General features: G+C 37.3%; 1 protein-coding gene across 3 annotated transcripts in view; it reads left to right on the top strand.

The window, feature by feature from the left end:
• Positions 1–12,900, top strand: part of Plekhm3 (pleckstrin homology domain containing M3) — a 182,485-nt gene that overhangs the window by 62,702 nt on the left and 106,883 nt on the right. For all 3 annotated transcript variants that reach the window (XM_010616080.3, XM_010616081.2, XM_033764580.1), the window contains exon 4: positions 6,555–6,700. In XM_010616080.3, the coding sequence (XP_010614382.1) occupies positions 6,555–6,700 (146 nt within the window). The remainder of the gene's footprint in view (positions 1–6,554; positions 6,701–12,900) is intronic.

Here is a 12,900-nt window from a genome sequence, read left to right as displayed (position 1 = left end):
TTTTTTTTGAAGTATTGGTTATTGAACCCAGGGCCTTTATATATTGAGCTGTATCCCCAGCCTTTTTTTCTTTTCTTTTCTTTTTTTATTTTTGGACGGGTCTCACTAAATCTCTTAAGTTGCCCAGGCTGGACTCAAACTTGTGATCCTCCTGCCTCAGTTTCCTAGGGTGCTGGGATGATAGGCCTATGACACCATACCTGCTATTTCTGCTCTATTCTTAAGGTTTGCTGGAAACAGCTGCCATCTCTTCTACAAGTGCCAGCTTAAGATAATCTCAGTGTGTGTCAGCCACAGGAAGAATAGTTTCCTTTTGAGTATGATTTCAGCTTCTGAACATGTGTGTGAGCCCTCTGATTGTATAGCAGGACTATATGAGTCAAAGTTTCAGTGAGTGACAATTTCCCACATAAAATCTCTCACTGCTGTAAAATTTTCAGATGAACATAAAATTAACCTCATAAGAAAAAGTTATTTTTTTGATGAACAGAAGTGAAGGTTAGTACAGTTTTGGAAACAACCAGTGAATATACCTCAGGATTGTATTTGATCCTATGTATTTCCTCCCAACCATGAATTTCTCATCCTTGGGAACAGAATTCACTGTCAAGGGACTTAAAACCTTATGGAGAAAATAACTTTGAAGAGTTGCAGTCTAACATGGCCCTTATTTTCAATCAACAAATCAGCACCCCGCCATACTATTCATATTTGCAATTACAGGTAGCACACAATTGGGTTTTTTTCTAAATTTTTCCTTCTGTTCCTTTTTCATTTACTATGCTTATAAATATTATGACACACAAAATGCATACTTAGATGTGTCTTATATTCTCTTCAAATGTTTAATGTCTTCATTGATTTTATGATTATGTAGATGTCAACTGTGTGTCACATATGGGTCATGTGGGTCACCTTCTTGAACCATAGACCCAGATGCTTAAGATGTTTAAACCACTGATCTCTTGAGTGTTTTTTATTGTCCCTTGCCTTTCACCTCCTTTCCATTTTGCAGTGGAGTAGAATCTACAGCCTCAGTTCCATTGTGTTGAGATCTCACAAATTCAGTCCGTCTCTATTACATCTCAGTGCGGCCCTTTCCAGCTGTGATAGATGCAAGTCTGGAACCCAGAATTATTTTGCTTCTACTTCTTTTAGTGGATATCAAATCTACATTGAAAAAATTACTCCAGCCCAATGTCAGAAGATCCTTTATTTGAAAGCTGCCCAGCTTCTGCTACTCCCAGACCAAATAAACAGAACTCAGAATTTGTACTAACTGTAATATTTTATTTTTAAAAGTGTTTATTCAGCACTTACCTACTTGGTGAGCAAATTGTTTTCACACTAAGGAAACTCCCTCCTTCCTCCCTCCCCTCCCCTTTTCTCTTTTTCTTCCTCCCCCACCTTTCTCTGCTCTCCCCTCTCCCCTATTCCCTCTCTCCTTTTCCCTCTTCCTTCCCCTCTCCCTTCTCTCCCTTCCCTTCTCCTCTCCCTTCTTCTTTCTTTCATTTCTCTCTCCCTTTCTCCCTTCCTTCCTTTCTCTTTCTTTCTTCCTCTTTCTTTTTCTTTCTTCCTTCCTTCTCTCTCTCTCTCTTTCTTTCTTTCCACCTTCCTTCCTCCCTTCCTTCCTTCCTTTTGTACTGCTAGTGCATGCTAAGCAGGTGCTCTACTCTTAACTACACCCCCATTCTCCCAGCTACCCTCACCTCCAGTTCTTACAAAATAGCAAGTCTCACTGAACCTCTGCTTCTGTTTCCTTAATTTTGGAATAATCTGGTCTCAAGAGCATATGATCAAAGTTGAGCCCTTTAAGCAACATTTTACATAGTACTTACCACAGTACACTGTTCTTCCCAGTACACAGGAGGAATGGAAGCACCCTCCCTTGCTTCTGTGAATATCTCGCATGCCCTGTGCATATGGTAAAAGAGGATATGAAACTCACCAGTTTTTCTTTTTCTTTTTTCAGAGCAAATGAAAGTGTCCTCTCACTATCTTTATTTCTTTTTCCTCCTTTTTGCAACAGCAACTTATTTTTTTCTTACAGCACTCACACCAGTGCAAACCACTGGCTTTACCTTACTAAATTGGATAAAAGTTTACTTTTATGAGATGGAAATGGGGTGGCATAACTGACCATACTTAGAAAGCATTGTATGCATTCTTTCTTCAATGAGAGGCACTCACCTGAATCTGGACTCAACTATTGTTATCTATCTCTTATGCCCATGGGTTCCCCACTGCTGGTCAGGGGAAGATGGGCTGAAGTTGGTAACCATGAAGTAGAGAGAAGGTGGTTAGCTCCTTCTCAAGATCTTACTTCAGTAATACCACACTGTAGCCAACCAAGCTAACTAGGTGCACTTGTTGGAAAAAAAGGTTGTACTTTTGTGGAGAGTTATACCAAAATTTCTGCTTCAACCCTCAGCAACAGATTCTTTTGGGTGTTTTATTTAAAAACCTTTTGGGAAATGGACTGTACATGCAGCAAATAAGACTTCGGTTAAATGGTGACATTTGTTTGCAAAAGTGTATCAGAGGGTAAGCTAAGCTCTTCAGAGCATGTGTTCATTAAAGATTTGAAGTAGGGTGGGAAGCAATAAAAAAAAAAAGGCCAGTGGGTTCTCTTGTGAGATAGTTTTTTGTTCCTATGAATTGAATACACTTTGAAAAGTTTCAAAAAGAAACTGGGAAGAATGTATTTGCTTTGATCTAACATGTAGAGTGTTCCCTTCTACAAATGCCCTTTAATTTAGAAAAACTATTGAAAAATCGGTTTGAAAGTACATAAAAATATATGTAAATAAGCTCTAATTAGTTATTTCAATTAATTATTTTTTTGTCTGTACTTACAGCTTTTTTTTTCTTCCCATAATGTTGCTTTCAGAGTTCAGCTTTGGCACCTTCTGAAAACATTTTTTTACAGTCATTATTAAGAAAACACATTTTTCCCCTGTTGAAAATCTTACAATGATAAAGTCCCAGATTGTGTATCTTTATGGAGAATAGTTTCAGACATTTTTAGTCCATGATTTACTAGTGTGATATTTAAGGAAATCTTGCAGTTAATTGAAATAGCGGGTATTTCCTTCTTGAAATAGTTGGTATGGGTTGTTTTTTAGAAAATGAGTCTACCTCAGGTCACTAACTAGTCTTTAATCTTCTTTCCCAGAAATCCTATGCCCTTTGAAAGTCAAATACATTTGATCAGGAGGTGAAAAGTTATAATTCTAAGTTACATAGGATACTTCCCAGAAGAGATAAGAATGCTCTGGAAAAATATTGGTAAAATGAATTCAAGTTGCTTTTACTAATCAGTTCTTAGAAATTGACCAAGATTCTGAAATGTTGATTTTGGAAGCCTAGAAAGCAAACTGTGTGACAAAATTATGAGCTTATCTGCCTGCCCTCTGTACTTTTACTGAATAGGGTCAGTCTTTCAGAGCTTGGAGGGTACCTTTGAGATCATTTAGAAATCAGACAGCAAGACTTAGCTTTTACCCATCAGACTCTCTGGTGGAAGTCGCGGGAGGATGCTTGTGAAGTTTGGATTCATTGTCCCTACTTGAAATCTGCAAAATCAAAATCATCTTAGGGAAAGTGTCAGTATTTTTCACAAACATCTCTAGAAAATTCTAATGCCCATTGAATTTGACTGTCCACCACTTTGGGCTACCTCCTTTATTTTGTGGTGAAGAAGCAGGGTTTGAGAATTTGATAGGTCAGACTTACAGTATACCCTGGACAAGAGCAGACCCAATCTTCCTGACCCTAAGTACTGTGGGCCCAGAATAGGCACAAGCATGCAGACAGATTCAGACTTAACTTCAGGGCCACAAGAGTTATTTCAGCACCAACAGTAGGATAGCATGATTCTAGATAGGATAGAAAAGTGTGTCCTGCTGCTTTCGAGGCACATAGCAGAACCACTGAGCTAAATCCCAGGCCCTGTCCTGCTGTTTTTTTCTTAAACTAAAACCTAAATGAATGAATGCTAACTGTGTTCTCTAACCCTTCTTGCCTTTTATGAGACCAGAGACCTATGCAAAATTGTGAATGTTTAGTTCATTTAGTTAGCTTATATGGTTGACTCCCTAGCTTTAGACCTGTATGTCCACTTGATAGTGTTTTAGACTGTATCTTTCTCTTAAAATGCATATCTGTATATTTTGATATTTTCTGTCCAGAAAATTATAATATCTTTAAAATTATAGACTTATGAACCCAGTGGTACTTATGAAAGAATATATAAATATGCAGAAAATGCTTATTGATGTTTTTCATATCTAAAATTCAAGCAACCAAAAAGCTAAGATAACCTAATTCATTTTTTCAGGTTTCTATGGTGAGATTGAGCTTTAATGATGATCTTGAATTTCTGAAGATTATGATCACCTCCTAAGATTAGGAAAGGTTGAATTGTATTCATATCACTTTAATATTAACTCAGTTTGACTATCTACTAATTTTGAACTCTATCCTATGTATTTTAACAGCAGTACTAATGAGAACAGGCTGTTTCAAGGCCAAGTGACAAGGCTAAAAGGATCAATTTTGGAATAGCTATTGGAAATTAGTCTCTTTATATGCATGTAAATGGACATGTGCCTAACAATAAACAGATTATCCTGTCAACATAAACATTTATTGATTGTCTGCTATATATAAAAGCTCTTTGTTAAGTGCCAGTCATAAAAAATATTTCTGAGAAGTTTATAATATGGCTGCCTTGACAAGCCCATAAAAAGGTATGGCAGTTTAAGAAAGCACATGCTAAGTGAAAAGTGAGTGATGCATTTGGCAAGGACAGGAAACGGCAGTCCAATGCTCACAGCCCTGGGTTGTGACAGTGCCTGTCTGCTCTGTCAAATAGAAGCTTGTTTCATTCTTCCTTATCTTTCACACATTCTTTCTCTTTCCTCAGCCAGCCTGAAACACAGGAGCTTACAGTGATTCCGCTGCGACTTAATAGTAAAGAAATCCATTAGAGGATTCATTTGAAGCAGAATACTAACATATTTACTTCCTATCTTTCAATACCACTTATATTAAAAAACAATGGGGAAGGGGGGAGGGGGTGAAGGGAGTGCAGTGACAAGGGGAAAAAATGAGAACCAAGACCTGTCATGTAAAGGTACAAGATCCCAATAATGAATGTAACCGTACTGTACCTAAAATGTACCAATAAACTCAATAAAAGAAAAAAAACAGTAAGGTCTAATTCTCTTTCTGGAAGATGAAACATTAAACTGATTATTAACCCCAGTTTATTTGTGATAGAAGTTCTTTGGCTTTTTGTGATACTTTTACCCTTGGAGTTCATGTGGATCAGTATCTTCTTAGGTTGGCAGTTTGTTAAATAAATATGTTTAAGCACCTTACAAAGAAAATGGGGTGCAGCCCTGATTATTACATTGTTGTTATTATTATTGAAAGAGGGATTCAGTTTTGTGCTCACATCATGAAATAGTGTTATATCTCTTTGATTAATATTGTTTTTGTTACTCAACCCTGAAAAGTTCCACGTAGAAGAAGGATTTCTAAAATGAAACGTGTGGGTCAGAAATATCAGAATAGTGCAGGGCTTATATATTCTTGATCCCCTGCCAGGATTTTGTCCTTTAGTATGATTGTAATGGAATTTCCATATTCATCAGTATAAGGTAGCAGCTCCTATTGAAAGCAAAATAATGGTTACCTTGTGGCAAGGTCATGATTATTGCCAGGTTTCCTGATAGTACATGGAAAGTGCTCACAGAATTATGGACTTGCTGGAATATGAAATGGACATTAGCAGCCACTTGCCAGCAACCAGTGGTCTTGAATAATGGACCAAATTTGTCAAAGTAGAGAGCAGAGAAGAAGGTGTTGTGTAAGGAGAAATAATATGTGCTACTATATGGAGGGTAGAATGTGCACACTGTTTATCTAGGAGGAAGTGTGCAGAGTTCTTTGACTGGAATAAAGAGGTTATATTCCCACTGGAGATGGTGGGAGGAGAAGTTGGAAAGGTGAGATGGGGCCAGTCAAAGACCAGATTCCTTACACTGATTTTATAAGCAAAGGAAGGCTACATATCAGATTTTAGGATCATTTTAATGTCAGACAGGCTTTGAGCCAAATCCAGACTCTACCTTTTATGGGCTGAGTGACCTCAGACAACATACTTAATCTTGCACAAATCTTCATTTCTTCATTGGTTACACAAAGCTGACAGAATATGTGTTGGTTAAAAAATAGTCTATATGAGAAGCTACCAGCAAAGTGCCTAACGCAAATAGAGTTCTGAGGAAGGAAATACGGAAATAAAAGTGGGGTTGTAAAGAGGCAGTATGCAGAACAGAAAGAATTGGAAGAGACCCAAGATGGAACCAGTTAGGTGACATAGTAAACCTTCAGGAAATGAAGGGGTAGAGACTGTCAGACTAGGAACACGAGGAAACATCTGCATGTGTTCCCTGTAGCTTCTTTTACTTAACTAGAGGGTGGTGTAGGCTTGTTTTGTGATATTCAAAATGCAACAATCAGACTCCTTCTTTTGCCTTGAACAGGGTGCCAGCGATCTATCGGCCTTTCCAATGGGAAAGCCAAGGTGTGCAATTACAGTGGGTGGTACTACTGCAGCAGCTGCCATGTGGATGACAGCTTCCTCATCCCAGCACGCATAGTCCACAACTGGGATACTTCAAAATATAAGGTAGGTGTAGCACTGGTTGAGTTAATGATAGCAGTTCAGGTGTTCATATGTTATCAAACAAATTGTAAAGATGATAAAACAGTTTAAAACAAACTTGATTAGATAGTCTCATAAAAACTCAGATTTTATCCAATTCTTATATATCTTGAATTTTAAAGACTTCTTAATTATGACTCACTTGTTTTCTAATTAAAAAATATATAGCATGGGCCAGGGATTTAGCTCAGTGGTGCTGCCACCTGCCTTGCAAGTGCAAGGTCCTGAGTTTGATCCCCAGTACTGCAATAGATAGATAGATAGATAGATAGATAGATAGATAGATAGATGATAGATTACTTGTAGGCCTAAGAAATAATTTTACTATAATTCACTATAGGTACCAAGAGCAAATTCTATTGGAGAGAGACCCTCATTTTTTATTAGCTCTCACTGCCAGCATCATACTATGGGAAGATAAAAATAGGAAAATAATAAGTGAAGAAATATGCTAATACTATTTAGAGAAGGTTTATATAATCCAAGATTTTTGTTGGCTGTTTTCGTTTTTGAGACATGGTCTCATGTAGTTGAGGCTGGCCTTGAATTGCTCTGTAGCCCAGGCTGGCCATGAATTCATGGTATCCTCCTGCCTCAGCCTCAGTGCTTGAATTACAGACATGCACCACCACACCTGGCAATCCAAGGTATTCTTTCAATAGAGTAGCACCCTACTCATGCAAAGGTCAGTCTTTAAGCTCCCAGAGCTCTGGACCGGAATCGTGAGAGGAACAATGAGGTGCCTAGGTGGTAGTCCACAGAAGCATCAGTGTACTGAGCCACCCTCAGGCCTGTAAAGGAACTGGGTTGCAACCTGGCTGATTACATTGGATTATTATTTCTTAAAGAAGGGGAGCAAGTGAGAAGCATAAGTGTATCTGACAACTTTGCAAAGTAACTGCTAACAGACAAGAAGTACAATTAGCAGGTTTGTTAGCTATAAAAATGCACATCAACAGAGAAGAGAAAAATTGAAGATTTGCTGGGATATTCAAATTTAAGAAGATAGAAGAGGAGGAACCGGCAGGGGAGGCCGAGAGGCCAAGAAAGGGTGAGCAATGAGGTAGAAGGATCCAGACTGTCTGACAAGTCCTGTGAAGAAAGTTATCCCAGATGAATTGTGACAGTTGCTGCTAAGTCACGTAAGATGAGCACTGAGCATTAACCATTAGCTTTAGTAATGTGGAGGTAATTAGTGACCTTAATGAGAGCAGTTTGAATGGAGTGGTATGGGAGCAAAGGTCTGATTGGAGTGGATTCAACATAGAATAGGAAAAGAGAAATAAAAGACAAGAACAGGCAACTGCTTTGAGAAGTTTTGTGCTAAAGGAAAGGATAGAGATGGAGAGTAACTCAAAGGGAAGTGGGGTCAAGTTCTGTTTGATTTTTTGTTTTAGTGGAAAAAATAACAGCATATTTTTTGTGTGACTAAGAACTACCTAGGACAGAGGAGAAATGCTAGAATGCTGTGGTTGAGTCTGTGAGGATGGAATTCCATAGACGAGGAGGGTTTGGCCATGGCTTGGAGCATGGAATGAAAGAAAAAGCAGCAACTCTGAATGTGGCTGCCAAGGGTAGGTAGATGTGTTGTTGGAGCTAATGGAAGTCCTCTTTCCTTTTTATCAGTAGCTTTTATCAGATCCTATTATTTAAGTATCTGCACTCATCAAAAGGTTAATAACCTAGGGGCCAGGGATTTAGCTCAGTGGTTCCACCTTCTGCCTCACAAGCACAAGGTCCCAAGTTCGATCCCTGGTACCAAAAAAAAAAAAAAAAAAAAAAAAAAAAGAGAGAGAGAGACTAATAACCTACTCCCAACTGCTCTGGGAATTGCATTTACCTTCTACTTTATAAGTACAACTAGGATGATTAGACTTTAAAAAAAATTTTTTTTTTATTAAAGATTGCAGACATACATGACAACAAGAAATGAAGATACTAAATAAAAATTTCAAATATACATTATATATGACAGCAAAAAAAGGATATGAAATAAACAAAAATTTATGCAACACAGATAATCCAAATACATTAGTTTGATATGATCCTCAAACATTATATGTGCTTTCTCATTTTCTTTTCATATAATATTTTTGAAATAATGTATTTAAAATAAAACAAAGTTACATATTATATATAGTTGAGAAACAGTCCTCAAAATTTTATGATTTATAAACTCCTTGGTTTTATTAATTTGATAAATATCATATGCTTGTTGATTGTATCACTTACATTTTCTAACAAAACTTCTCACAGAAAAGAAATATACTTATATTTGAAATCCAAAAACAACTAAAACAGTTCACATTTTTAAGATCAGATTTTTCTGTTTCTTTTTTATTATATCCCATACTTATTTTTATTATATTTTTATAAGCATAATGATAGAATTTAACACCAATGCATATGTAATATTCTTCTCAAACAAATGACTATGAATTAAATCAAGCATGTAATTTAGAGAAATCATAAGATTGACAGAGAAACTATCAATATGCCAAATGTGCAAAATCCTACCACATTAATGACCATGTTTCTCATTTAATAGTGCACACATATGTGTAAAAACATACCCCCCACACATATACACAATGCATATTTTCTACAATACAATATATACTTTGGTATAATAAAACAGTGCAAGGGCTGAGGATTTAGCTCAGTGGCTCCACCGCCTGCCTTGCAAGCACAAGGACCCGAGTTCAATCCCCGTACCAAAAACAAAACAAAACAAAACAAAAAAAACCAGTGCAGTGATGTGTGGAATGTGGAATGTTTGTGATTTGTGTGATTTGATGAGACTTTTTAATTCCATCAACTCACCTGCGACTTGTCTTCATCCACATCCATCCTCATTGTCCTCCCTGTGACAGAAGAAACTTCACTCCTCTTACAGAAGATTTATTTCTTTTGCCTTTGTTTATAGTCTTTTCTCTATTACTTTTGCCAAGTCTGTTTTACCCATGGCAGTTATTATTTGGACTTGTGTAGTATACAGTATTGGATCAGATGGACCTCCCACACTCTCCTTGAATTCTCCCATTTTAGCCTTGATAACACACGCCTTGTTTTTCTTCCTCTTTTTAATCGACTTCTTTGACTCCCTGTTCTCTGTAATGTGCCTTCAACTTTATTACTGGGGTTCTTAAATTTTATTCTTTGGGTTCTTTTTCCCACTTTATACTCTGTTGGGTTATCTTCCTCCTTCTGTGTATTTTTTTAAATTAACTTTTATTGTATATGTTTACAGTACATAATGATTACATTTATCATGGGGAGTTGGTACATGTATATAACATTTTAGTTCTTTTTTCTTCCCTTCCCTTCCCCTCCCTCTTTGCTCCCTCCATCTATTGACCTTCTTAGTTTTAACAACTGGGATTCATCTGCTGATGTTTCCTTGTTTTTTATCTCCAGCTCAGTTTTGCTACTGAAATCAAGATCTATGGTTTTAATTTCTCAATAGACACCTCAGCTTTAGTTTTCATCCTAGTAGTCCTCAAGATATTTGAATTGGTTATCTATCTTGCATAGCATTTCCACCATTGTGTAAATGCAAACCCAGGAGTCTAACTCCCTACTAGAGTGCTACTTTAGGCTTAGGATTCTGTCACAGTCCAGTGTCTTACCCATATTAACAGAGAGCATAATGCTGTTACTTAATGGGCAGAACTTTTTTGCTCCTTACCAGATCATGTGACATCTGCCTGACATGAATATTCCATGCAAAGCATTTCATTCAAAGGTAAGCCCTATGGCTATTTTCATGCCTCCCGGCTAATAGATGCCTGAGGCCTGCACTGTAATTGTATCACTTGGGCAAGGGTTCTATAGCTGTCTAGGTAGAATCTTTGAAATCCAAAAAATGAACATGATTATTGTGATATGTTTTCTTCCATATTTCTGGGAAGATCTGTCTCCTCTTTACTCATTCACATCTTCACAGGCCCCAAGGTACTGCATCCCAGTCCTTCTTGGCATTTGACTCTGTCTCCTCCTGCAAGAAGAAAACTCCGTTAGTCTTTTCATTGAGATGGCATCTATCCTTCTATTCCCATCATGCCTGGCTATCTCACACCTCTTGGCTTCCTCTCCTCTCTCCCAGCCCAGCAAATCCTAAAACCTGCCTTAAATCTCGTTTCCTTTTCCTCTAATACTTTCCTTCCCTCTACTAGACAGAGTCATGCTCTCCTGCATCTTGTACTTGACACTCTAAATATAGTCTATAAAAACTTTGGACATGTGCACATCAGATAAAAACCTACTTAGTGGAAAGAAGACTAGTTGAGTTTGTTTTAGGGGTTTAGATGAATAGGCTTAGCAGAGGGATTTGATGGCTAAGTGTAGAGAAGAAGTGAGTGAGGCATACCAGCCCTCTGACTCCATTCGTTTAGGCTGGTGGCACTTGCCAACAGGATACATATCATTTAGTGGAGCAGAAGCAGAAAATGTGACATTGACTGAGAAAGTGAAAAACTGAGGCAAGGATTCTGAAGGCATGACACGAGAGACCCGACTCCATTTGCACTTAGTTATGAAGGCCACAGAAACCATTGATGTGGCTGTCACTGAACTTGTAGTAGTAGGCTGTTGTATTGTGGTGGTCGTTTAAGTAAATGGGTCTGATTTTGACAGAATAGATAACTAATTGAGGATATTTCTTATACACTCATCTGTGCTGCACATGAGGAAAATCTCCTTTGTCAGTTCACTCCTTTCCATATTCTCAGTGGCCCAGAGAAGATTCTAAAGCAGGAACATATCTGGCCACTTTTATCTGGATCATCTCACTGGCATTAAGTAACTGTATTCCATTTAGTCCAGTGTCTCTCTGTCTTTGCTCAGACACCAGCATTTAACTTAATGCTCCTAATTGTGAGGATCAATTTGGACCTATCCATTTCTAAAACCAGACATCATTCTGTTGGATCTGCCTACTGTCCTTAATGGCAAGTACGTGACTGGCTTGCATATCCATTTAAAAGAGTGAAGAATGGTTTTGCAGAGCAGAATGATATCTGTCATTTTAAGCATTTCCTTGTCTGCCCTCTGGAGTTTTAGTAATTCTAATTACTTTTAAAGCAGGATTTCATCTCTTTTCTGGTATACATCCTGCAGATTGAATTAGCACCAAGAATAGGAAGCAGCTAAACCCTACCCTCAAATTCTATAGCCATTTTCTAATGATATTCTCTTTGAAGGCAGTGTCCCCCTACTTCCATTCAAAAAAATCAAGTATGACAAAAAAGTGACAAAGAACAGCTCAACTGTTCCCAAATATTTTCCTGTAGTTGTGCTTTTCAAATTTTGTGTGTGTGTGTGTGTGTGTGTGTGTGTGTGTGTCCTAGCAAGAATATTCACATTCCATTTAGCTAGGGGTTTTCCATGTTACATAAACCATTTCCTATCTCTACATCTTGAGAGGCATTCATGGCAAGCTCTGTTGCCCTTGCAGAGCTTGAGAAAAGCATGCTGATGGGAAAAAGTACTTGATCAGAGTCATTTGGAAATTTTGAGAACAAATTGTAATTAAACTTAAGGTTCCTTCTCCATTAGCCCCCAGTGCCTGTTTTAATAAGACTCAGGAGTGGTATGGTTGGAATTGATTTTATCAAGAGTTTGGCTATTATATTTCATAGTGTAATTGGAAATAAATACTGGAAGGAAATGTTATACTAAAGTAATATATGGTTATTTTTCTGTGATAATATTAGGGATGATATTTTCCCCTTTTCTGATTTTTAATCTCCAAATTTTCAGTTATGATATTTTTATAATTTTATAAATTTTAATGTCACTTATGAATTTTACATAAGAAAATATATATGAGAAATAAACCTTTTTCGGTGCCTCAGAATTATAAGTATGAATGGTTGTTAAATATCCACTCTATTGTGTTTTGAATCTCAACTCCCATCTTACATTTGTCTATCCATTTGTTTTGGTGTTTTTTCATAGATACTTGGATTTTTCTAGTCTTTTATTATTATAGACAGTGAGTCAGTGAATGACTTTATAAATCATTTTGAATATAAGATCTTTGCTTCATGAGTCGGAGTCCCTATGTAATTTCCCCAATACAAGTATGTACATTTGTGAGATTGGTGGATAGTGCCAACTTGTCCTCAGAGTTGTAGTTGTACAATTATGTTGTTACCTTATAT

Source organism: Fukomys damarensis, unplaced genomic scaffold (genome assembly GCF_012274545.1).
Source record: "Fukomys damarensis isolate Sample0158 unplaced genomic scaffold, DMR_v1.0_HiC HiC_scaffold_16, whole genome shotgun sequence".
Taxonomy (NCBI): Eukaryota; Metazoa; Chordata; class Mammalia; order Rodentia; family Bathyergidae; genus Fukomys; species Fukomys damarensis.
The sequence above is the reverse complement of the archived record's forward strand: the minus strand, read 5'-3'. Positions and strand labels throughout refer to the sequence as shown.